Raw genomic sequence first — 27,213 nt, 5'->3', positions numbered from 1 at the left:
TGCCACCACCACAAATCCTTTTTGCGAAGGGGCTGGCTAGTCAGCGTGGTGGCGTCCAGATTGTGACAACCCACAACCTTTAATAGAATTGTAGAGTCGGAAGGGGTACCCCAAGGGTCATCCAGTCCAACCCCCTGCAATATTTGAAGGGAGCCACTTCGGCTGTCCCTGCTTTTTAAAATCTCCACCTCAGTTATTGTGCATTCGTAACAAACTAAGCAACGGCTCTGCCCCAGGAATATAGTCAATTTGTAGAGGGAGGAGTGATCGTCCCAGACTTTAGGAATCGCTCAACTATGGGGGGAAAAAACCTAACGGTTTGGGGGGGCGGGGAGATTGCAGCCCGCCTCACCAGGGACTAGTGACCTAGCTGTCAGGTTCTCTTCTCCTGTTTTCTTGGTTTGACTCCCTGTTACCCCATTCCCTCTTGAAAAGCTATTTTTCTCCCAACATTTGTTGGTGGTGGTGGGGAGAGCCAGGAATCCCATCGAATATTTCCCTTCCCCTCAGGCCCAAGGGCGTTTATTGAAACAAAACAACAACAACGTGAGAAGTGTTAATTGTGCTTGTACACTTGTGGCTGGGGGGGGGGGGGAGCAGGGGAAACACCCCGAAATCTCTGAGGGCTGGAAGAAGCCTCGGAGTTGGCTCGACTTCGGCTATCTCCCTTCACAGCCCGCCGCTCCCTCCTTTCCCCTCTTCGCTCTGCAGGCCCAGCTCCAAGTGCGCCACATCTTCCAGCCTCCCCTTAAAGTGGGGAGGAGGCGCCGGGCCTTGGGCCGCTTTCGGAGGATTGACGCGCGGGCTGAGCCAATAGCCTCCGACAGCGTCGGGCGGTGACGGCGGCCGCCGCCCAATCGTTGGCTCGCGCCCTGAGGCGGGCCCCGCCGGGGCGTGTGAGAGAAGCGGGGACGTCGGGTCGGCGGCTGGCTGAGGCACTTTCCTTCCCGCTCGGCAGCTGAAGGGAGAGAGAGAGAGAGAGCGCGAGCATGATGCGGCTTCGGAGCCCCGCGCTGCTGAGGGACCTGCTGAGGCTCAGCCAGAGCGGAGCGGCGGCCGTTGGCGGGCCTGGCTGCTGCCGCCGCCCGTTGCTGAGGCGGCTCCATCCCGCCGCCGCCGCCGCCGGTTGCGCCCGCTCCTTATGCACCCGCTCGGAGGGGATTCTGGACGAGCCGGGAAAGGGCCCTCCGCCGCCTCAGCAACAGCAGCAGCAGCAGGCGGCGCCCTCGGCGGAGAAGCCCGGCGCCAACAACAGCCACAGCGCCGAAGCCGGCGGCATGGGCGACAAGTGAGTGCGGGTGGCGGAGAGGGGATGCCAGGCCACGCGGGGAGGAGGAGGAGGATGCCAACCGGCTGCAAGGGAGGTGCCTCGGTTTCCTCCCTGCCTTTGACACGTGACAGGGCGCTCGCCGCCTTGCACGTCAGCATGGGGGCAGTCCCGTGTTCCCCTCCCCACGCACTTAGGATCTTCCAAAAAATCAAGTTTTTATTTATATATTTCGGCCACGCGGGGAGGATGCTGCTGCTCGGCTTCCTCCTTGCCTTTGACACGTGACAGGGCGCCCGCCGCCTTGCACGTCAGCATGGGGGCAGTCCCGTGTTCCCCTCCCCACGCACTTAGGATCTTCCAAAAAATCAAGTTTTTATTTATATATTTCGGCCACGCGGGGAGGATGCTGCTGCTCGGCTTCCTCCCTGCCTTTGACACGTGACAGGGCGCCCGCCGCCTTGCACTTCAGGGTGGGGGCAGTCCTGCCTTTCTCTAGCCACACACTTAGGATCTTCATTTCCATCCCCCCTTGAATAAGTTCTCGTTTATGTATTTCCGGGAAGGAGGGTGGGGGAAGAAGTTACAACAGCATTTTCCAATTTGCAATTATTTAACTTTGGGCTCTCCAGCCCTCCCCACCCCCCTAAAAAAAAAAAATCCCTCCATGGTTTCCCTAATTTTCTAAATAGTGCTGCACGAAATACCTTTATAGAGTTATACCATTATAACTCTATACTTTATCTTCATGGTGTTTTCAAATATAACCACTTCAAGTTCTTCAAACCTTCCAAAATTGGTACGTACAGGTTTTTCTAGGAGTGCAAAACCCAAGCTGAAGCTTGTGTCCTTTTGCTATGTGTGCATGGATAAGTTTAGTTTCCCCTGCCAGGGGTCCATATTCCTCTTGACGTTTAGTTTCCCCACGGGAATTGGGAGCCACTCTCTCGCTCCCTGGGTTTTGGGGCGTGCACTGCCCTGACCCAAGGGTTTGGTTTCGGAAAACTTCAAGTCATGTGGTTGGAAGATGCCTCTAAGCATGTGCTGACTGCTCCTCCTCATTGCTGAATAAAATTTTGGTGAGCGCTCCACTCATCTAAGGACTCCAAAGAAGTGGGGCCCCAAGCCAGGCATGCAGGTGGCTTCCTCTTAAACTTGAAGTCTGGCACCTTTGATTTTAAACATTAGACGCTGCTGCTGAGACTCTTGCTTTGCAGGGGGTTGGGCTAGATGACCCCTCTGGGTCCCTTCCAAATCTGATTCTATGAATCCACGTGAGAAATGCTGTTCTTTTGTGGTATGTTGATGCTTGCTGGTTGTGGTGTTAAAGCCTGTTAGCTACAGCCACAAAGTGACTGACAGCACAACCCTGTGCATGTTTACTTGGAAGTAAGCACCATTACATTTGGTGTAGCTTACTGTCTAAGAAGTGTGTTCAGGTCTGTAGCTATAGAAGCATGATCTACCATCTTCTCCTTTGAGAAAGGGTTGTAGCTCGGTGACAGATCACATGCTCTGCATACAAAAAGTCCCAGGTTTCAATTTCTGTCATTTCTAGATAGAGTTGTGAAGGCCAGAAACCCTGGAGGACCACAGTGTTGATGGTACTGAGCTAGATGAGCAGTGGCCTGGTGTATTTTTGGTTTCTATGGAAGCCGCCCAGAGTGGCTGGGGAAACCCTGCTAGATGGGTGGGGTACAAATAATAAATTATTATTACTATTATTATTGGTGTAAGGCAGCTTCTTTTGTCATATGTTTACAAAATAATGGGAACTGCTGTTCTGCTGGGTGTGTTGGATGAAGGAATGTGTGTATAAAAGTGATTACTTACATGTAGCATTGGCAATGTATTATTCAGATTTGATCAGGCAGCTATTTGCGGTATTATACTGCTCCCTTCCCAATGCAAAGCTTTATCACTGTACAGAATGCAAGAGTGCATGAATTCAGAGAAATTTGTCCCTGAAATGCTACACTGGCTGCTGTGTCATCCTTTACCCTTCTTGGATCAGTTTTCTTGACCCTTGCAAGTTCCCAGCCTCAAGAACTGAATGTTACAGATAGCGTAAGATGAAACATTTATCTTTAACAATGAAACATCTGAGTTGTTGCATATAGCTTGTGAAGAATATTCTAGTTGAATTAGTCATTCCTTCAGTGTTGGCAAAAGAGATAAGTGGATACACATCTTAGAATGAATGGCATTGTTAATCTTAAAGTGGCACAAAAGTTTTTTTTATTTTTCTCTCTAGGAAGGCACTGTGATAAATATTCCCCCCCCCCCCAGTAAAGATAATGTTGGCTACGTGAAGAAATTGAATTATCAAGTTTGATGCAAATTTTCTGGCTTTCCCCCCCTAGACCAGTGACAATTGGTCATACAGAATATTATTTTTGTATTGGCTAGTATCTCAAGGTTGTAAGTAAAATAATTTAATTTTAAAAGCTGGTTTTGGTAACACAAGTAGGCAGTGCTAGAGATCACCTTTAAAACTTTGGCTAAGGTAGTGTGCAATATCTCGACCAGAACTAGCTACCGGTATGTTGTCATTTGATCATTGGCTGGTATGTAGATGAAACTGCTTTGAGATTAAAGCAGGCATGGGGCAGGATTAATGAAAAGATAATATAAATTTAAGTTTTATGTCCAGAGACTCTGCATTGGTTTCTGGAGCACACAGGGTGTCAGTTATGGCTTTGAGGAATAGTATGCAGAACCAGAGATCTTGGTGCTTACTCTTAACTTTAGTACTACAGTGCTATTTGGGCAGCACATTTTACATATTTGCTGTGTATTATTGTCGAAAGTGAACAAAAGCTGCCTGCTATAAATAATGGTTACTCAGATTAAGGCTTACTGTTATCTCACACTGGGTAAAATATGTTCTCTTAGCTGAATAATTTAAAGTAAAAAACTTTTTTGTCTTTTTTTATTTCCATGAAATATAATTTTACATCCCCTTTAAAAAAGTGGATCAGAAGCTATTATAGTACTGCAGAGTAGTATGCAGTCTTTAGAACAGTCTTTGCCAAGCTGGTGCCCTCCTGCTGGCCTGGGCTCATGGTATAGTTGAAAACATCTGAAAGGCACCAGATTGGCAAAGACTGTTTTAAAACATTCATTGGTACCATCTTCTAAACTGCTCACTTTCATCTGGAATAACAATGGAAATATCAAGAAAAGTTCTGAGACGGAGGCCCACAATAGTTATGCATTGTTGTTTGTGTTTTCTCCCAACTCTTTTTCAAAACCAAAAGCATCCTGGAAGTTATGAGGATGGGCAGAGGAAGGGGCTGCTTATTTATTCCACCCCTAGAGATTTTCACTTTTGAATCCCACCATGAGAAAATATGCAGGTTGTATTTTTTCTTCTTCATGGAAAAGCAACTAGAGGGTGATTTTGAATGGGAAAATAGCTTGAGGGTAAAAAGTTAAAGTGCTTGTCCCTCCTATCACCATATAACTGTTGTCAACTACCGGTATATACCTTGAAACCAGCAGAGGTCTGTATGGAGCTTTCAGGGGTCAGGAAAATAATGTAAGCAGACAGTTGTATGGTGCCCATGGTTCAAGTTCATGCCACTACAGACCTGAAAGGATGTGAGGCTATTTCCCTGCAGAAGCTAAGCTGGTTTAACTGGTTAGTGCCTGGATGGGATACTGCCTGGGAACCACACATACGTTGCTTTGTTTCATGATGAAAGAAAGACTCTCAGCAGACATTCTGCAAAGACACCAGGCTCTGCAACTTAAAAGGAATTAAGTAACACTAAAATCAATTAACTTCATTAGTTTTTGGATTTGTTGATGGTGGAATATAAATACTTTAGCATGGGATTTGTAGCTGAAATTTAAGTTGCTTTTGCAGTGAGAATTGTGTGGAGGTAAGAAGGGCTGTTTTCATTGACCCCAATAAACTCCATGTGTTGGAGAAAGTCTGGAATTGAGTAGCCTGTTCTGCATGTGTTCTTGCTAGTGAACACAGAGTTTTAAATAATGTGTGAGCCTGCATATATAGAGTAGGCTTCCCACCTCATACATTCTCCCACATATACAGCGTGATGAAATGGGAGAAGGAACCAGCTGTCTCTGCTGCAGCTTGCAGTTAGTGAAAAAAGTGCTTAGCCATGACTCCCAGTTCAGGCTACGTGCTAAGCCAAAGTTTGGCTTAGCACAGTGTGACGCAGGAGCAAAAAGGACTCAGGAGAAGAAAAGCAGCTGGTAGCATCTCTCTGGGAGCCTGCATGTGTGTGTGGCCTCAGTAAGTCATAGTTTGGCTTGGCATGTCATGCTGTCATCCACATCAGGTAACCAATGAAGCTGTCAAATAGCTAAACCTGGTGAGATGCTTCCAGATACTGTTTTGAATATTACGTCCGTGCATTACAGTTAGTCATAGTTTGGCTTGGCATGTCATGCTGTTATCCACATCAGGTAACCAATGAAGCTGTCAAATAGACTAAACCTGGTGAGATGCTTCCAGATACTGTTTTGAATATTACGTCCGTGCATTACAGTTAGCCCTTTGCATGCAGTTAATTGCATAACCACCTTAAAGTTTCTTGGCCACATTTCTTGTATATGTGGACTGTCTCAAAGTTCTTAACCTAGCTCAATGGTTGTCATCTGAACTAGTCACATGTTTAACCCATTATCAGTGATAGTCCATTATTTGAAAAATAAGACTTTAGAGCCGTCTTGCCCCCAAATGGCAGCTAGATATTACATTTGGTGATTGTAACCTTGGTTTAAGGAGCCATTTGGCATCTAGCTTATATATCTGAGTTTCTAACAATGGCTAGGTTTGGGGCAGAATCCAGAAGTACATCCAGAGTTCGAACCGGAGTCTTCAAAGGGAGTGTTGCCCCATCCAACACAGGTTGAATCCCTATTCCCTGATCCATCTTAATGTTAATATTATATAATGTATAAATACCTCAGAAGTGTTTCCAGTAGCTAAAAGTAGCAAATTAGTGGTTGGGGTAGGAATCTTGACTACAGCACATTGTTGCCATGAGCCTTTGACTTAACTCAGTGTGGTGTAGGAGTAAAAAATACCATGGAGGAACAAAGTGGTCATGAGCCTCTTTCTAGGAGCCCTCATGGATCCAGTAAGCCACAAAGTAAGCCATATTATTATAAGTTCCATTGTAATAGTGCCAAACTTTAGAATTTTAAAAAATTCTAAGTTTTTTAAAATACTGCATTCAATTGGCATTCATTATTTGTTACTTCCATCCATTTGTTGTTTCTAATCAGCTTATGAAACATATTTTTATCTGTAGGAAAATAAAACTGGAAAGTTTCCTGTACTGCATAATATACTTTGTTTTTTAAACTTTCATTGGAAAATATTGTTATTGGAATACTTTTAACTATTTTCATAGGAATTCAATAGCATGTTCATTGTGTAAATTCAAAGAAAAAAATGCACTCCAAATTCTTAAAATGCAAAATTTAGTATGCATTAAATATATAGATATTTCCTAAATATATTTAGCTTGAGAAGATATAATTACATACAGTGCAACCTTGGTTCTTGAACTTAATCCATCCTGGGAGTCTGTTCGACTCCCGAAAGGTTTTCAGTATGCCTTCGTAATTGTTACCATTTCAGATTTGTTTGTTTCTTAAATGTTCATTTATAGAGTGCTACTTATATGTCTGGTACTATATAAAAGAGCATTCTGTTTTAAAATGTAACTTTTTATTACCAAAAATGTTAAAGCGCTATCTAAAAGAGACTATACAGTGGTACCTTGGTTTACAACCATAATCTGTTCCGGAGGTCCATTTGTAAACCAAAACAGGTTGTAACCCAAGGCGCGCTTTCAGCAATGGGGCTTCCAAAAAATATTGTTTGTAATAAAAAAAGGGTTGTAATCCAAAAAAAGGTTGCAAACCGGGACACGCACTTCCAGGTTTGATGTGTTTGTAATCCAAGGCGTATGCAAACCAAGGTACCACTGTATTTGGGTGGGGAAGTTAGATCCCCAGGATAGGAAAATGACCAAAATCTGAAGAGTTACAGTAGCAGTCCTATATCAGGGCAATCCAGAAACACAGTGTTTTAAGGAGAAGCTGAGGACAAGCATGGTGAGGCAGTCCGATAAGGTGTGAAGTAAAGCCGAGGGCAAACACAGCAGAGCAGTCCAAAGGCAGGCAGATTTTCAAGAGGCAGGGGTCTGTAGCACAGGGTCACTCAGGGTAGACAGCAGCTGCAACTTGTTTAATTCAGTCTTCAGCAGTCTCTGCTTTCATTTTTGAAGGGCCTGGTTCATATGGCTGCTGGTGGCTGTACCATTGGAAGCCAGCATTCCCTGGGACTGGAGGTAGTTTGACCTCCCCTTTCGATTCCACAAGTGAGAAAGTTGTCCCAGGTGTGTTGGCAAACTCATCCACAGCTTCAGATTGGTGTACGGTCACTTCTCCAGAGATGTTTGTGGGTTTGTGCCTGTGTTAGCACTGGAGTCAGGAGGCCCCATTAAGTTTTTCGGCTTTATGTCATCAGGGTCCATCCGATGAGTCATCTCTGCTTAGTCATGGGTTAGACATGACACAGACAGGATCTTTTTTACTTCTGTGAGATCCTTCATGGAACAAAAGCCTAGCCACTCCTGCTTTATGCCATGCTTTTACATTAGAAGGCTTTATAATACAGGTGGCAATCGTATTATATGCTCATTGGCGGGGTGTGCATAAATGCGCCCCACTCTGTTATGCCATGCCCCTATTCTGCCCCTGGTCTGCCCTCTTTGGATCCAAAAAGACCTGTGCGTTGGCGATCACTTGTCAATTGGATGCGCCTAAAATGGTCGTCGCCTATATCCTTTTAAGTTTATGAAAAACAAACTGATTCTTATACGGAGCTTTTCTTATGTCTTAAATTGCATCTTTTCATTTATTTGCCTAATGAGAACAACAAACTCATACATAGAAAACTATGTACAGTCGTACCTTGGAAGTCGAACGGAATCCATTCTGGAAGTCCATTCGACTTCCAAAATGTTCGAAAACCAAAGTGCGGCTTCTGATTGGCTGCAGGAGGCCATGGAAGCCCATTTGGATGTTCAGCATCCAAAAATAGTTCACAAACCAGTCACTTTGCTGCGTTCGGGAACCAAAACGTTTGGGGACTAAGCTGTAGTACAAAACATAGAAGTTTATAGGTTATGTAGTTAGTGCATATAAAATGAAAGAAGTGTGTGACTCGACTGAGTATGTGATTTCACTGGATGACATTTTGGAAGAAAGAGACTACTGTTCTCATTATAGTTTTGACTATTAAAAAGAGTGAGGCTTTCTCCTGCTTCACTCTAAGAATGCCCTTGTGGGAAGTAATCTGGAGACTGGAAAATATGCAAAGGAAAAAGTAATTTAACTGAATTGTACATTTCTAAAAATGTAATTAGTAACATAATCAGCTAAGACTGAGTAATTTGCTTGGTTTAGTACCCATTCCAAACTTGTGGAATCGGAAATGAAACTTGTGATTTTCATTTTCAGGTGATTATAACACATGATAAAATGAATGCAGTTGTCATTATTCCCTGCCTCCCCCTATAAAATCTTAAAAGTAGAATGGAAGTTTATACTGTTAAAAGACTTAGACGTATCCTAGTAAAAAAACGTCCACACAAAATTTTGAATGTGCTATGATACTTGATAATATAGTGACACTCCCCCCAATGAGAAATTTCTTTTAGCTGCTGCGGGAGGAGTCTGTTGTATCCAGTTGAGTCTCCTCACTGTTGAAAGACCGTGATCCACCATGACTTTGTGAGCTAAAAGGTGGAAGGTGGTATTTTTGCAAGTCCCCCCACCCTTTCCTGCACCCCCATATCCTAAAAGCCAGGCTATTACGAAAAGTCTCACAACCCTCTTGACCAGATTGGAAGGGTACCGGGAGCTACTGAGGGACCCAACAAAAAGTGGCCTCTATCCTTTTAGCTAATGGAAACCTCCGCTGGATCAAAACACCTTGGAAAGGGACATGATTGGGTGCTGCCAACACTGTTTAAAAGTATCATGGCATTTTCTCCCCCCACCCCCGACTTGTTTACCAAACATAAATCAAACATACTTGATCAGTCCAGAATTGGTGTTAGGATAATGACTAGGTCACTAACATTTCCATTTTGCAAATGGAGAACTGAGATTCAGTAACAGGTTTCAAATTCACTGTATGGTCTTGTACCAAGCTTTTGAAGGGCAGCACCATGTTTGCAACACAGTGACTGTTAACGCGTTCTGCCTTCAAATTAGCTTTCTATGCATTTTTCAGGTTTAAACTTTGCGGATAAGAAACATTCACTTGCATATAGTAAAGATAACTGTGACAATACCATGCCCACTTTATATCTTAGCTCTTTTTGGCATATGCTGAATATGTGTTTTTCTAAGTATTTAATGATGCTAAAACACTGCTCTTAGGTTGAACAAACATTATATAACAGTATTGACCTGGGAAATAGGGGGAGAAAAAGCTTATACTGCAGTTTAACTGATAAGCTTTGTACAATAATAGTCCATTTAAGGTATTTTCTGTATGAAAATTGAACGTTTGCCATGTTTGTTTTCTCGGCTGGGTTACTTTCAAAGCTAAATATTGGGCTAGTCTGCTTGATTTAACTGCAACAGCTGTGAATGATATGCAGTCTATATACTTTTTCAAAAACATAATATTTCACAAAACTAATGCTTCATATTTTGAATTTTGAACACTAGCATTCTTAACATACTATAATCAAAGTATGTGCATATTTTAGGAGACTTGTACATGCCACATGAAACATAAAGCTTACAATAAACATTAATGGGTTACACTTATTTACAGTTTCATAATGTGTTTTACCATAGCCCTTCTGCACTAGGGAAATATTTGAATACCTAGTTCTGCTCCACACGTTGTTTTAAGTTTTTCATAGTTAGAAAATCTATTATTATGGGGGAATGTATGCATTATATTCAGCTATACTTTATAGTTTTCTGACATGCACATTTTCTTAGCTTGAAATCATACTTTTCTACCTCAGGATCCTTTGGGAGGAAGGGTGGAATAGACATTTAATATATAAGTAATGCTGTAGAATGAAAATGAACTAAGCAGCAGAAGTTGCTTATGTAAGTGGTAAAATGCCTGTTTCTAGTTAGATATGATAGCTTAATAAAATTGTCAGTTGAATGTTTGTGTTAGCAGGTGGGCATATAATTACCCAAATAGTGGTCAGATGTGTTTCAGTGGTGAAATGATAAGAGTATCAGTGGCCTAGAATTTTGTTGTTGTTTCTCACCCTTTCCATGTATTGTTTCTTCTCAGTAAGATAAAGCAAGGTCTTTTGCCTAGTTTGGAGGATTTGCTGTTCTATACTATTGCAGAAGGGCAAGAAAAAATACCAGTTCACAAATTCATCACGGTAAGCTTTTTTGTTTTGTTTTAAATAAACTATATGGTAAATAGCACAGTTTAATACTTTTTTGGTAACCTTCAAAAAGCAGTGCATGGCTCAAGGTTGCTAAAGGTCAATTTTATTCTTCATTACATTTATACCTCACCTTTCCTTCAAGGAACTGATGGTGGCAAATATGATGTACCCCTCCTCATTTTATCCTCACAACAACTCAGTGTGTTGATAGGATGGTTATTAAAGATGAACATTCCATTCCCCTTAACTCTCTAAATATGTCCGTATATGGTATAATCTGCTTACTCTTGTAGTAAAACTGAGGGTACACTGTTATAAATCTTCTAAATGTTTTTATGGCAAGGTGTTGAAAAACAGAACTACTCTGAATGTTTCTGTCAGCTGTCAATTGCATTGTGTTGGAAAATGAAAGCAGATGGTGCTTGATACTAGAGTAGCATATTATCCGAGCCAGTGTTTAGAACAGGAAATATTTCTAATGTTCTACTCCTTTACTTCTTTTTTTTTTTTACAGGCCCTGAAATCAACAGGTTTACGTACATCTGACCCAAGACTGAAAGAATGCATGGATATGCTAAGATTGACTCTTCAAACAACATCAGATGGTGTCATGCTCGATAAAGATCTCTTTAAAAAGTAAATACCTATTTATTAATCTAAAACAAAAACTTAAAATTTGGCACATTCAGCTTATTGATATGAAAATAGTGTGATGGGAGGGGGGACTTGAGTGAGGCAAACTAACAATATTCCTAGAAAAATAGTTTGACAAAATTTGCTTCATTTTGCTGGCAGTATAGTGGACATAAGTGCTGAAGAATAAAAAGATTTCAAAACACTTGTACCATAATGTTACCTTATTAATATATAACCTTTGTCCCTTGGAGCCAAGCTATTAGGGCCACTCCTGCTTGATTACAATTAACATGTAACAATTTTTAAAATTTAATGGCGGCTCCAGGAATGTGGACTGATCAGGTCTGTAAAGAGAGCACTTAATGTTCCCCGCCCTCAGCACAGTCCTGATTATCTCACCTCAAAGCAACTAGTTCTGGGAGGGGAGCTTCCATAATTTAATAACTATAAATATTTAGACATTTGAACTCTTACTTGGCATGTAATGGAAAAACACTATACTGTCTAGTTACTACTAAGCTCTTGCTTTTGCTCTTGCATGTATGAGTGAGCTTGCTTAGGCCTTCACATGTGTGCTGAATGATAATGAACATAACTGAGATTTTCACTCATTATTTTTTTTCATGTTTCATAGGTGTGTCCAAAGCAATATTGTCTTGCTTACTCAGGCTTTCAGACGAAAGTTTGTCATTCCAGATTTTGTGTCATTTACTTCTCACATTGATGAACTGTATGAAAATGCTAAAACACAATCTGGAGGAACGGTGAGTGTTCATATGAAATATTTCATATGAAATATTAAGGTGCTACTGGAAGGAATTTTTTGTTATGAAATATTTGTTGTGTTAGTATGTTTTCATGTAGGTTTAAGAAAAAACCCCTCCTTATTCTGCAGTTGGGCAATACTTTTATTAGGATCAACCAAAAAGTCATAAAAATGTGACAAGCTTCTGAGTTTCCCAGAGCTCTTCTGGTGAGTTGTTACACAAAGCAGGGAGTTCAAGCTGGAAAACATTTTGCCTGATGAAGAACTCTGGAGAAGCTTGTTGAATTTTGTGACTAGTATAGATATTTTGGTCCTTTGGGGTCCCCCCCCCCTTAAGGGCCAACCTTTGCTCTTTATGTTCCTCGAAGAATACTTTGAGTAAAGAGTGGCCACTGGAATTCTTGATTTCAGAATCAGTGCAAGACGTGAATTCCTTGTTTCTTTTCAGTTTTAGATATTTTTGGTTGTCTTTCTTCGTTTAGAAGTATATTTGCTACTACTTCCAAATTAAAACACAAGATGCTGTAAAAATAGCAGTGATACAAAAAAACACAAAACTAAACACCCAAGCAGCATAAAATCATTCAACAGTTTGTCATGGGCTCCAAGCCAACAGTATTTGTAAGCAGCTTTTGTTGGTTTGGCACAATAATTGATGGATACATTATTTTGGCCTGTGGTATACATGTTAATTCAAGTAAGCTCCTGTCAAAGGCTGTGTGATTAAACACCCTTGAAAGTTTGTGATAAAAGAACCTTCCCTGTACACTTGTTGTTTGGGGGAGTTTGGGTTTGAGTTTAGTTGTACTTTTCCTCCAAGACACTTGTAGTAATGCAGTGTGATATTCTTAAATTGACATTATTAATCTCATTTTGGATAGGTTGCTGACTATATTCCACAACTGGCTAAATTCAGTCCTGACTTGTGGGCAGTTTCTGTTTGTACAGTTGATGGACAGAGGTAAGATACAATTCTTAAATATCTTAACTGTCCCAATTTCAGCTATAGGTGATAGAAGCAGTACGCTAACTTTGAGGAAATAAATTTGCATCACGGCAATTCTGTAAAATCCATGGTGTGTATTCTTTATTGCACTAGCTGTAGGGTTTGCTTTTTATTTATGTTCTGTTCAGTACACTCTCATATTCAGTATAGATCTAGGGTGACATTTCTTTAAACAATGGCTTAGCGCAAATGAACAAATGAGCAGGATTTTGGAGAGAAGATTTTGGCTGATAAGTGATGGTTTGGGCTTACATTGTGTCTAAACCTGGGCTTGCAATTTGTATGAAGAAGACAAACCACAAGTAGCAAGCAAGAACAACCCTTGGTTACAGCTTATGGCTTGTCTGGACTGATGTTTGCTTAGCATGATTTGGCTTAGCATTCTGTGTGATCTGGTTTCTAGTTTCTTCCTAATATATAGAAGAATTTTTGGTAGTCATATCAGTTTGCCTAAGCACTTTTCTGAGCGTATTTCTGAAATAGTGTTAAGACGTTGCAGTTTTGCTCAGTTTGAGAGTGGGTAGTTATCCAGATTATCTATACTAGGGGTAGGCAACCTAAGGCCCGTGGGCCACAAGCGGTCATTTAACCGGCGACGAGCTGCCCGCTCAGCAAGTCACCGTGCGGTGCCGAAAATCGCGTCTGGGCATGCTCAGATGCCGAAAATTGTGTCTGTACAGACACAGATGTCAAAAATTGTGTCTGCACAGACACAGACACCAGAAATTGTGTCGACGCAGACACCAGAAATCGCAGCCACGTGTGCTCACAGAGCCCACGTAGGGATCTCCGCTGGAGTGAACCGGCCCAGGCGAGATAAACCTTGCCGACCCCTGATCTATACAGTAATGCTACTGCATAGCTAGCCTCTAATTAAGGTGAGATCCTTGGCTATTAAAACCAATGAGAGATGTGACTTTGGTAGGTTGTGGCTTGTACGATTGAAGCTAATATATATATTTAGAATTTATTCTACACCATTTTGGTGTATGTGTTCTGGTTACTAGATTTTTATGCCAGTCTCTTTGAAAGTAAAGAGGAAATTGCCTGTTTCTCAGATCCAAGCCAACAGGTTATAAATCCACAAACAATGAAAATACCGAGGTCTTGACGCATTTTAAGTGTAACACTTCCTCTGAGGACGTGTTGAGAATCAGATAAAGCAGTGTTGAACTAAAATGATATACTTAGTTTTGATTTTGGTTTCATTTTCATTATTATATATCAGATTTTTAACAGTTGTCTCACATACCTTTTTAATCTTTTAATTCAAATACTGGACACACAGCACTTCTCACAGGGAAGTGCAGGGAGCCCCAAATAGTTGTTTTTCTGGCTTGAGGCCAGGTCATAGGATCTAATTCAGGGGAAAGTTTCCAGCCTTTGGAGCTCAGTTTCCTGAGTTAGTCCACAAAAATGAATCTTAGTAAATCTCCCTGGCATGACTAAATAAAAGCTCAGCTCAGTTCACTTCTAGGTGTGTGTCTGGGGGGAGGATTATATCTATTTCTCAAACCTAATGTGACAATTTTTATTTTCTCCTTAAGTTGAAATGCACACTTACTAATACGTTATTTGTCTCTCAGGCATTCTGTTGGAGATACCAAAGTTCCATTTTGTCTTCAGTCCTGTGTGAAGCCTTTGAAGTATGCTATTGCTGTTAATGACCTTGGCACGGACTATGTACACAGATATGTTGGTAAAGAGCCTAGTGGACTAAGATTCAACAAATTGTTCCTCAATGAAGATGGTAAGTTAGCTGAATATGTATTTGCCACTTTCCAATATTCTATCTTAAAAAAAACAGTGAGGGATGGGGAAGATGGAGAAGTGGGTACAAGGGAAGAATGAACTGGAGTGCCCCCTCCCTCTGTCTGTTCTATGAAATTGCTTGGGCAGATCTTTTTTTCTGGTTTTAGATATAATTGCAGCTAATGTCATTTTAGGGACGCGGGTGGCGCTGTGGGTAAAACCTCAGTGCCTAGGACTTGCCGATCGTATGGTCGGTGGTTCGAATCCCCGCGGCGGAGTGAGCTCCCGTCTTTCGGTCCCAGCTCCTGCCCACCTAGCAGTTCGAAAGCACCCTTAAATGCAAGTAGATAAATAGGTACCGCTTTATAGCGGGAAGGTAAATGCCGTTTCCATGTGCTGCGCTGGTGCTGGCTCGCCAGAGCAGCTTTGTCACGCTGGCCACGTGACCCAGAAGTGTCTCCGGACAGCGCTAGCCCCTGGCCTCTTAAGTGAGATGGGCGCACAACCCTAGAGTCGAACATGACTGGCCTGTACGGGCAGGGGTACCTTTACCTTTACCTTTAATGTCATTTTATGGTTTAAGGAGAGTGAATGAGAATATGTTGTACATATTCAGATGTGCTTGCCAGAGTGCTTGGGTAGCAGACTGTGTAAAACAAAGAAACCTGAGTGCATACTTTAGCTCGATATTTTCCTGGGGAAATTGTGGTGTTTGCATTGTCCCACATAAGCATTTGGTGTGTTCCATACCAGAGTTGGGTTGTGGGGAAAGGATTGTAGCACCAGGGTGAGAGAAAAGGTTTAAAGAACTTCTCTATCCATTCCAGTGCTGTGATGATTCTTCCCCCCCCCCGCCCCCCCTGCTTAACCTTTCTCTTCTCTTCAAATGTGTGGGTTAATCACTCCTGTTCTAGAATTGCGGGCATGATTAATGCCAAGTAAACCCACTGGTTTCTGGGCCAGTCCTATAGTTCATACAGATGCACAGCAGGGATCCTTGTGGGACAACTATTACCCTTTGCATATCCTCATCCTGGACCCTGCTATTCCTAGTAACCCCAAAGTGAAGCAGCAGTGTTACCGAAAAACCAAGATTGCATACTTAGGAGTTCACCCATGCAGCTCCATGGTCTGTTGTCATTCATAGGTACTTGTTCACGGTTATGGCTACCAGCATATTTCCAGTCTGTAGATCCAGTATCAAGAAGTAGTGACCATCTTTGAAAGATTCTCCAATCTCAGTGAACCTTTTGGCGCTCAAATTCACAAGGCTTTCCCCTCCAGGTCAGGAAAGGGAACACTGTCTTGAAAGAGCAGAGGACAGCATTTCCTCTATGCCCTATCTTGGAGGGGGAGGGACAGAATTAGAGTGCTATGTGAGAGGGCTGTGTGCCTCTGTGCATGCAATCATATGCGTGCAAGTATGAGCGCATGACTGCATGAACAAGAGAAAATGTATATGTGATGTACATACTTTGGTCATGCTCACCACTGCAGTCCTTGGAAGGGTGGCAAATTGCCAATGTGAATGTGACCTGTAGGCTGGAAAAGATTAGCCGTTGCTGTTGTTGAGTGAAACTCCTTCCTTCCTTCTGATTTATGGTGATAAGATAATGAGGGACATTGTTTGTCAGTCTTCTCTGTTATAGAAAGTAATACTATTGGTAACCTAACATCAGTGGGAGTTGTGCTGTCAGTTTATGTGATATCCTTGACTATATATGGTCCCCCATGTGCTGTGGTTATAAACACCACATTGTACCTATAGTGCACTTGGGAATGTTTTGTGTGGAGAAAAGAAATCCTTTATGTGAACATTAGTCTGCCAAATTTCTCCCATGCAGCAGGGCTTTACTGCCTCCTTTCCCGCTGCAAATCCCTAAGACCTCTTCTGGGGGCAGGGGGCCCTTTAGAACAGCATAGGATGTGACATTAGGGTTCTAGGGTGTGGTTGGTGGGGGTTGACTGCTGCTTTGTTGCTCATCAGTTGATAGAGTTAATAAATTGCTCTTAAGTAAAAATCTTTTTTTTAAATTGCATGTTTTTCTGGGTGATACCTCACTGTGGCGCCCCACCTGTTCAACCGACTATTGCTTGTATGAACAGAACTTCCCTTCCCCCACTTCTTTCCCCTGCAATACCCCACATGCTCCCCAAATTTGCTCTGGAGGGTTGGGGCAAATTGGGGAGGGGACAGTTGCATCCTTTGCTATGATATTGGATCTCGCCCTCTGTGTGGCTTTTTGCATAAGCTGTCACTAAATATGTTGAAAGGTGAAATTACATTCTGGTGACTCATCTAGCTGAGGAATGAAAGACTGGGTTTATTAGTGAAAAACCTGCCTACTCCCAGTATCTTTGCTTGGTGAGAGAAGACACCTCTCGGTTGCCATGACACCAAATTAATTTTTAATACAATGATAATTAAGAGATGGCAGTTGAAGACCATGTGATCTTTCTGCCGAGGAATAGATTTCATGTGTTTGTTTATCTGAAAGGAAATGCTCGTAATTTAGAAATACAGTACACATTTTTGGCTTAAAGCTACTGCTAAAAAATAGATATTTAGTCATAAAGTTAGCCTGTCTAGCTCTTTTTGTATTTTAATATAGTTTTATTAGTGTTCACAGATGTCGTACAGACTCTGGAAAGTTCTTAATTTAACAATTAATGTGGAGCATTTAAACAGCTCTGTACATTAAGGATTTGTGCTGGTTTATACTTTGAATAGCGAATATAGGTTTGAAAGACAGAACTTTAATTAAGCATCGACAAATACTGATATAGAAAAGTCCCCTTGGTAGTCTGAGATGTAACTGATGCTACTTTTTGTTCAGACATTAAAAAGAAGCTTGGTTTTATTTTGGAGTTGTTTGTTGTAAAGAATGTATATTATATGAATACAATAATAAAGGATTTGAAAGGGGGGGGAGAAGAAACTTGGTCCAGAGGTCTGCTGGTTCCATAGGCTGTCTGTTAATTTCCATTTTTGCCCTATTTGCTCTTTTTGGACCCATCTGTGGGAATCATTAGCCTAGGAGCATAAGTAACTTCGTTCACTTGTAGATGTATTTAGCCTTAAATTCCAGGCCATTAACTTCTTGATGGTGATTACTAAGCTCTTAATACATAAGAACTAGGAAACTGTAATGTCCTTGGCACAGTTCCAAGTGTGTGAATATCAGCAGTTGTTTCCACAGGCAGGATGCGCCAACTGTTGTGTCTAAAAGTTACTGCTATGTGCCAACTCAATATTTCATTAGGAGTAGAGCGCATGCACTTTCATTGACTATCCTAAATATAGTCCACTAGTTTTCCTATATCACAGTGTCATCTTAACAGTATGGATAATCATCGCTGAATGTTGAAAACAGCTGAGGTAATTTCACCTCACCATAAGACGTAAAAAAATAATAATACTAACATTTGTTCTAGGATTGTGAACTATTTTTTTTTTTACCTGTTTTCCCCTTGCATATATTTTGACAGCATATTTTATTGGATACCCTTGCACCACTAGGTCCTGTAGCCAAGATGTTCTAGTTCAGTAACAACTCCCTTTTCTGCATGTAGAATTTATAGCTGAAACATAAATGGGGTGTAGTAAACAGAACAAAACTAATTCAATGTTGAGATTTCCAAATCTGTCTGCGCAAGCATATCAGCTTGCCAGACTGAATTATCTCTCCCAGTACATTCTGGGGGTTCTCCTGGACCCTTCCCACTGAGCTTATTTGGGGGGGCGCCCTTTGCAGAAGTGGAAGTACTAAAACAGGGTTCATTAGGTGAATAAAGCCCCATGTTAATAAGTTTGTATATGATAATCATTTTTTTAAAAAAAGTTTGCTGCGTTTAGTTTAATTGAAAACTTATATTTCTACTGTTACTCAGAGTAGAGTTAACTTCTTTTTAGATGACGTGAATGCATGTGCCATTATCTCTGGCATGCAAGACCTGACTATTTCATTTCATTATTCTGGTTTGGAATTTAGTCCACTTATGCAGTAGGGAATCCTGACTACATGTGGAATGTTGGTTGATGGAGAAGAGAATAGATTGTGTTGGTTTTCACACACGTTTTGTTAATTTAATTCCTTGGGTAATGAATGTACATGACTGAATAACTTTTGTTTTGCAGACAAACCTCACAATCCTATGGTGAATGCTGGAGCAATTGTGATCACTTCCTTGATCAAGGTAAAATGTTTACACAAATTTTCTGAACTGCATTATTAACATTTTTGTGGAAAGCTAAGTTGTGCAATGTTAGATATTGCACGGACAATGAAAATTTTAATTTGAATTGCAGTTTGTAGTCCACACAAGCATGCGGGCAAATATGCAAAAATATTTGAATCTAGAGGGGTATGTGTGAAAGTAACTGTTTTCCTTGTTAGTTTTCTGAAACTAAACCCTACCCTGTATGTTAAAAAACCAGTTCTGAGGTATGGTACGAAATAATTTTAAGGGGAAATGCTCCTGGTGTGTTATTTCTCTCTTCTCCCTCCTCCATTAAATTTGCTGAATTCCAAACTGCTGTTTGAAATAGGTTGGGTTAAAGATGGGCTCCTACTTTTTTCAGAGTAACACATGCTTCTCTAGATTTGTGGCCTGAATTATATTAAAATGGAAGGAATATTAGATAAGCATAACACCTTCTACTTGAGATTTTATGGATTCTGTGAAACATGCAACTCATTTTAAAGTCTGTTAAATGAGAACTTGTACATCAATTTTAATATACAGTTTAAATTGTTTCTTACATATTTTAGCATTTGTTGCAGTGATGCTCTTCTAGAGGATTTAAAACAAAAATTGTTTCTACATCAAGTGTATATTTTGAATGACAGAATTGTTCATTATATTTACAAGTATTAACATACTTTGGGTGTTTACATCATTAATATGCCTTAATTGCTCATTTAGTGTGATGAGATATCTGTAAGAATTAAAAACTTATACTGGAAGCAGTGCATCTCTAGAAATAAGTGAAAGCTAATCAACATTTCACTCCCCTAGTAGCCTTAAAAATGGACAACCTATGCTGTTGATTACATCTTAACATCCATTAATTTGTTTTCAGACTTTTAGATATGAGAGGCTACTTCAGTCTTGGCTCATGATTTTCTGCTTTTCGTTATATTGAATAAAATAAAATAAAATCCTGCTTAAAACATTTATCTTTAATAGCTATAGGTGAAGGAAAATGGCCTTAAGTATGACAGGTAAATTTATTCATGTTTAACTTTTCTCTGTAGGTTTAAATAACTTTGAAATTCATTTTGACAGTGGGTTAGAATAAGCAATATACAATACATCAAATACTTGACTGTAATTATTGCCACAGTACAGCCTGTTACAAAGTACTGTAGGGTAAAATCCAAAGTGCAAACTTTCCTGGAAATAAGTTCCACTGTAATTAGCCTAAAATGTGCTTTTCTATCACAACAGTGTAGGTTTCAGGCTGTTGTAATATTCTGCAGTTTTAGTTTTTACTGCATGCAATCGTGATATCATGACAAGGACACTATAGCAACTTTTGTAGCCGGTACTGGATTGCATTAAAACTTTGCATGTAGTATACTTGCATGTCCAGCAGACATAAATTACCATATTTCATCATCTGTTTAAAGTGACTGTAAGACATTTTTTGTGATACATCTACTGGGAAGCTATTTTGTAAAAACTGAGTGACTATGAAAACTTTGGAATCAGCACTGGGTTTTTAATACTTGGTTTTAATTTTAAAATATTTTCGCTATCATTCTGAGTTAATTGTAAGCTCACACTTAGTAACATTCACAACCACAGGCTAATGGTATGTTTGCTTGGAAATAAGCCTTGCTGTCTCCAATGAGACCTACTGTACTTCTAATGCCTATGTATAGAATTAGAGTAGCTTCATACATGAATTTGGAGCATTTGTTATCTCAAGATCATAGAATACTAAAATTTCTGTACAGAGTGGCAAGTCAAATGGCTGTTTAAGGCTACAATCCAAAGATGTAATCTGTTGAAGAGGGTGCAAAACCTTGGGAATTCATTCATTGCGTATCTTAAATGTGTACCTTATTACATGTTGTTTTTCACAACTGTATATGCAATAGGGCAATAGTTCTAACTGGTTAGCATATTTTGTTTACTACTGCCTTTCATGATGCCTTTCTAAACCTACTGCCATTTGAAACCATTAAAATATAACACATATAGTGGCAAGACAATGCTGAGTTGTACCAAAGTCCTTTCCTGTATATAAGGAAAGTTATAGAAGCTCCTTTAGCTTGAGTGGTTAAAGCATATTAGTCACTGACTCCTAAAGTATGGTACATAAGAGAAAGTAAAGTTATTTTCTAGAGCAGTCAATGGCCACCACTGATAGAACATTAAGCCATGATTTTAAGGGTCTGGGTTTAAAGAGTGCAACAAGCCAGGTGTTGACTTACTTTGGCTGTGATGTGGTAGCTGCGGGAGTTGCATAGGACCATTGCAGGAAGTGTTTGAGCACTAGCAAGCTAACATAAAGCCATAGTTTGTTTTAAACTATGGTTTGATGTCGTGTACAAATTGGGCCAGTGATAAACATCTCAATTAAAATTAAACTCACTTTGTACAGTACTTAGATGCAGCTGTATTGAGTGTGCAGTAAAGATGTGCCGGGTTTTTGTTGGCCACTCCTGGGGACATTGCTGGGCTAAATAGATCTCAGATATGGCCTAAGAAAGCCGTTCTTAGTCACTAAGGTTTCTTGTTCTTGCGCATACTCTGGTCTGTTGCTTCTCAAAGTGCTACTATACAGTTTTGGATCTTGCATAGTGGCAGCCGTATGTCAGGAGCTGTGCATAAAAGCCTTACTGAATGAGAGATGCTTGCTATGTCAACCTGCTGAATAATAGTGTATTGACAGCTACAAATCTGTGATGTAGGACATAGGTGACTGATCGGCATTAGAATTCGAAAGATTTTAATTCTCATGCAACATACCGCATGACCACTTTTAAGAGAGAGAGGTCATCTAGAGAGGTCAAGTGAATAAAAGCCTCAGTGTAACAAATCTTAAGAGCTGGTGCTCTGTGGGAATACAAAATAGTTATAATCATGTACATAGGTGAGCAGAGAATGCAATAACAATGATTGCTCCTTTTCACCCATTTTCTAGTGTGCACCACCATAACATGAGGTGAATTCTTCCTTTGGTCAGACCTTGCAGTTCTTACCATGGTTGAAATTTATACGTACACGTTACAATTTTACAGTTTGGTGTTACTACCTTTCCCCGCCCCCCTGGCAAGTGCACAATTTAATTAATGAAAGCTATTCTCTTTTCCTAAATTCTAAATACAAAAATCCGCTTATGTGGGAATCCCAAGCTCTAGTTAAAAGATACACAAGTCTTAAATAAACTGCTGTATCTGAACCTCTTTGCAGTTTCTAGATTTACAGTTTGAAACAGTATTTGTAATTATTACTTTTAGGTGTAGTTAAGCATAGCAATTGGAAGTAAGCCCTAATTGCCAGCCATTAACCCCTCAGAAGACATGGTTTTCCATTATTGAAATATTTGTCCTAATGCTTGTAGTGGTCACTTTTTCAGTTAATGTTTGATAAGTTTTGCAGGGCCCATTGCAATCCAGAATAAACTCCCAGAAAATAGACTAGGTTGGTTTATATACCCAGCGGACCCTTTTTGTTTAATTTTTAATATAGAGACAGTGAAAGAATTGGGATAGCTAATAGAACTGATGTCAAAGTATGTTTTGGAGAGTAAATATTCTTCAAGGTTTTTTTTGCATTCACTTAGAGGAAACTCTTTAGAAATTCAGTATCAGAACTGATAATGGATGCTGCTTGTCAATGGATGGGCTCCATCAATGAAAGGATTCCAACAACCTTATCTAAAAATGAGGGGAAGGAAAACCACTTATAAATCATTTTTTTCAGCTTCAGCTATGAAATAATAAATGCAATCATGAGAGCTAACAAAGTAATACCTGGAATAGACCCATTGAAATAAGTGGAGTTAAGTAATGTTCGTGTGGACATATTCCTAGTGATCAAACTGACTAGGACAACCTAAGTCTCAGATTGGAACCCATTTACTTATGAAAATGGTGGAGAACTGAACTAACCTCTATCTGCATAGAAGTTGTACTAGATGTAATGAAAGCTAGCAGTTCTTGCAGGCTCATCCTTATAAATGTTATACGACAACTCTGCTCTTCATACCCTATAGCTTCTGAATATATTCAGCCTTTGTTCTTTGTTTCAGCTGATTACTCAGTTTAGTAATCCTGCAGCTAAATGGATATATGTACAGAAACAGCTTTATTTCTTTAAACATAGATCACATTTCCCTTTCCCTCCCTCCTGCTTACTCAGACATGATACTTGTCTTTTCTTATATGTTCTTCAAAATTTTATATATATCTGAAAAAAATATTAATAGTAACTTGCTTAGTTTTCCAATGCATGGTCTGTTGTTTATGAAAATATTAATTAATACAACACTTCTGCTGTTTGAGGTTGTCTCTTTCATCTTGACAATCCTTTATTCCAGTTTTATAGAAGTAGTCCCACTGAGTGAATTGACCAAGGCTCCCCAGTATGTCCATTTCTGAGGTGAGACCTACTTAATCCAGGGTCTCCTAGATTCCAATTCAAGCTAGGCTAGAAGTGTTGGTCAGATGTAAAACACAACCAAAGCAAAAGATTATTAAACAATATGGTCTATTTGTGTTCGAAGGTTTAAATGTAACTTGTAAGCAACAATTACAAATTGAGTTTACATATTAAAATTCTAGCCATAAATATAATACTAGTCATAAATATAATACAAGAATTGATCTTGTTTGTGTTTCAGTATGCTCTCAAATCATTCAGTCAAGCCCTGATCATAGGCTAGATCCAGAAAAAGTAATATTTTGAGCAGACCCTTTGAAATCAGTGGGACAAATCATCTGTGACTTCCAATTTGCACACTGAAAGTTCTCTTCTGTGCCACTGTTTGGGAAAACTGTATGCATATGGTGTTGATTTTGCTGATAGTTATTTTCCTGACATTGAACTTATGTGGCAGTTTTGGCACATACTGGGTTTCACGCAACTCCAGTGAGCATGTGGTTTATAGATATTTATTTGAATAATTATGGAACTTTGAATCAGGATATCTTAAGTATTCTGACACCCCCCCCCCCAAAAAAAAAATCTGTTCTGGGGGATTCTTTCAACCCTGGGGATGTTGCAGAGGGAGGTGGGGTAGGTTCTGTTGCACAGGTGCTATTCCTTGCAAGTACATAGTTGCATAATCAGCCTTTGGAGGAAGAACCACATAAGCTTGCATAATACAAGTCAAGTAACAGTATTAAGCACAGAATTAAGGTGAGGTAGTACCTTAAAACTGAGAGCTATAAGAAAAATCTAAGTATTGCTGAGATCCTATTGCATGCTGATGCAATTATAATATAAATAAATAAAATGAGAGCCTATCCTCTAATTTAATATGTTTTAAAAACTTGCATGAATGGTGTGTCATTGGATTGTCTCAGTCTAAAACTACTTTGTGTTCATAGACGTTCATTGTATATACACAAAAGTGTGCATATACACATAAATATACATTCAAGCATGCACACTGCAAGTGTGTATATGTATATATTATGTTTGTGAAGTTATTGCATGGTACGTTTGTAGACAGATGAACTGCTTGTAAAACTTCATATATATAAAACTTGAGACTCCACAAAGTGGAAAATTAGACTGAAGTCAAAATAAAATTGGGAGAGAACAAAGAACTGCTCTGTGTTCCACCTTAAAGTTGCCAGGGGAAATATTTTCACAATTTCTAGGTGGGAAAACAACTCTCAAATATTTGGTGCCTCATTTCTGGTTGACTTTACCTACAACTTTTGCTTCCTTTAATCTGTAAAAGAAATGGGAAAAACTGGCGGTGTTAAGAACCTGCATTAAGAGTCCCATTTTAACGAATAGTTCATGCAGTACAAGCTAAATCCAAGTTTAGGGTTTTGCTTTTTAAAGATGCTTACTTTTTAATCAATGTGCTTAAACTGGTATCTAGAAGGTCCTGTGAAAGAGTGTTTTTTGTTTGTGTCAGGGGTTTTTTTTGGAGCTAAAGGCAGGGAAACCCTGAATTTGATAAATGCTGAAATAAGTTTGCTCAGACACCATTGTTTGCTATGTTTACTCTGCTAATAGTATCAAACATATGAAGATGCTCCTTTGTTTTTTTGCAGTTAAGGTCGGGTGCGGGGAGAGAACCAATCTTTCTGTACTTTTGGCATTAAGCATCTTTCTCCTCACCCTGTAATACGGGGGAGAAATGCAAAACTTGTTTCAGTTTTTAACTGCCTTAACCTTAACGACAATGACCAGTACGGCACCCCGTAATTAATGCTGACCCACTTTCCCAAAGCAACATTCACTGTGCATTTAAAAGGTTTTTGTGGTTTAAATGTTGTTACATATTTTACAGCATTAGGATCTATGGAATATTTTGACAACTGCAACAGTTCAATGAAGTTGGTAATTTCTTCTTTTAATTATTTTTTCATTGAACAGATTTGGAGTTACACTTTTTTAAAAGCTTGTTTTTCTAATGCCTTTCAACACAATGCTTAACCTTTTTAGCGTATTTCTTAAATAGTCATTGACTATGGGTAGCAGTATTTTTACTTTATTGGTGCATAACTTTTGACACAACAGTGTGGTATTCTTTCAGCTGGTGATCATACGTGTATGACTGCACATCACTAGATGAGCTGGTGCGTGTGGCTTCACAGATTATCTGCAACACCCTAATCCACTTGTAGAATGGGAAATGAGGCTGGCTTTATGCATTTCATGAGTAGAATTCTGGTACATACAGGATTCAGGTTTTTTTTTTCTTTCCCCTATATTAAACATAGTGCAAGTAATGTTTTTTGGATTGATTTGAGGTAGTGCTTTTAGATAACAGAACTAAATAACATATTAACCCGATGTTTCTGAGGCATTAAGTAATGCCTATTAATTTGTGACAGTCTGTTTTTAAAATTTATTAAGTATATTTATAATAATAAAATAAACTTATGCAATATGCATCCATCCATCCTGATGCTTAACAATAGATTCCCAGCCACATTTAGTTCTGGAGACGGTCTGTTGGTAAAATGGTATTCACAACAAATCTCTTAGAAATTGCCTGTCAAGTTAGTCCTTTGGACATACAGATACAGTTGCTAGACTGTTCAAGATAACGACAATGCTCCTTTATGGTATACCACCGCATTCCCATCAAATATGGTAAATCTGCCTTATTTAAAATACCCTACCTCCATAGCAGTTTATAGCTGTGTTTCCATAGTGTTTATTTTTTAAATTTTGAGCTGGCAACCAGGGATATTCTGGAAAAAGACAGCACAGTTAAAAAAACCAGTTTTGTTTTTTTGACAAAAGGAAATACCCATTTTAAATATCCACATATCAAGTATCTGTAGCAAGAACTTGATTCTGTGGCCACAACCCAGAGTAGAGTGAATGGAGATCTGTACAGAGAGGCTTTCCCTTTTGGGGTAGCAAGTTCTCTTTGCCCCCAATATAATTTATGCAGAGTAACAGCTTGGGCCAGGGCTCCTAGATATATACACCCAGGCATTGATGATTGCAGGTTTTACACTTGCTATATCATATAGCAAGCATGAAAACATAACAGTGTCAATTGTAGAGTTGCCTTTATATAGTTCCTTGAGTTTCTAAGCAAGGGTATAATGTTGAAATAGAGGCTGTGTCAAGGTAGAGGGAGAGAAGCATAAGAATTGTGCTCTGCCCTTTGAGTCCCACTGATGCTTAACTGGACATTTTAACATGTTTGCCAGTTAATAAAATCCAGGAATCTTTTGAACTGCATTTGGACAGTATATCTACTACTGCAATTTCTGTTATACTGGAAGATGTTTACCTATAAAACTTTGGAATTAATGGCTGGGGTGTAAAGATGCTTATGCACGCACCCAGGATTTCCCATGTGTGCATCAGGGCATCCTTGATACTTTCCCCAATTGCTGTTTGTGCTGTTTTGGAGTCATTTCCTAAGTTTTGACAGCAGCTTAACAAGTGGCGGAAGGGATGCACAAATGGAAGTTCCCAACAGGGCTCTTTGGTTATTGCTAGACTTTTTCATGCAGTTGCCCTTATAGCAGTGGTAACACTCATCTTCTACTCAATAGTTTACGTACAACCGTCACTGGCCCCTAAATAAAATAGCACTGAACATTCTAGTATTCAGCATAATGTAAAATAAAGTCTTGGACTACAAGGATGGAACGTTAATGTATCCACTGATTACAATAAACTATAAGTGAATTTC

General features: G+C 39.8%; 1 protein-coding gene across 4 annotated transcripts in view; it reads left to right on the top strand.

Moving 5' to 3' along the window:
• Nucleotides 1–786: 786 nt before the first annotated feature.
• Nucleotides 787–27,213, top strand: part of GLS (glutaminase) — a 73,929-nt gene continuing 47,502 nt past the window's right edge. The window contains exons 1-7 of one of the 4 annotated variants that reach the window (XM_083708758.1): nucleotides 787–1,288; nucleotides 10,590–10,686; nucleotides 11,210–11,331; nucleotides 11,966–12,095; nucleotides 12,979–13,058; nucleotides 14,690–14,853; nucleotides 18,994–19,052. In XM_083708758.1, coding sequence (XP_083564884.1) covers nucleotides 990–1,288; nucleotides 10,590–10,686; nucleotides 11,210–11,331; nucleotides 11,966–12,095; nucleotides 12,979–13,058; nucleotides 14,690–14,853; nucleotides 18,994–19,052 — 951 coding nt within the window. In that variant the 5' untranslated portion in view covers nucleotides 787–989. The remainder of the gene's footprint in view (nucleotides 1,289–10,589; nucleotides 10,687–11,209; nucleotides 11,332–11,965; nucleotides 12,096–12,978; nucleotides 13,059–14,689; nucleotides 14,854–18,993; nucleotides 19,053–27,213) is intronic. The other 3 variants (XR_014557369.1, XR_014557370.1, XR_014557371.1) reach the window with 3 other exon arrangements.

The sequence above is a fragment of the Podarcis gaigeae genome (genome assembly GCF_964106915.1).
Source record: "Podarcis gaigeae genome assembly, chromosome: 1".
Lineage (NCBI taxonomy): Eukaryota > Metazoa > Chordata > Lepidosauria > Squamata > Lacertidae > Podarcis > Podarcis gaigeae.
The sequence above is the reverse complement of the archived record's forward strand: the minus strand, read 5'-3'. Positions and strand labels throughout refer to the sequence as shown.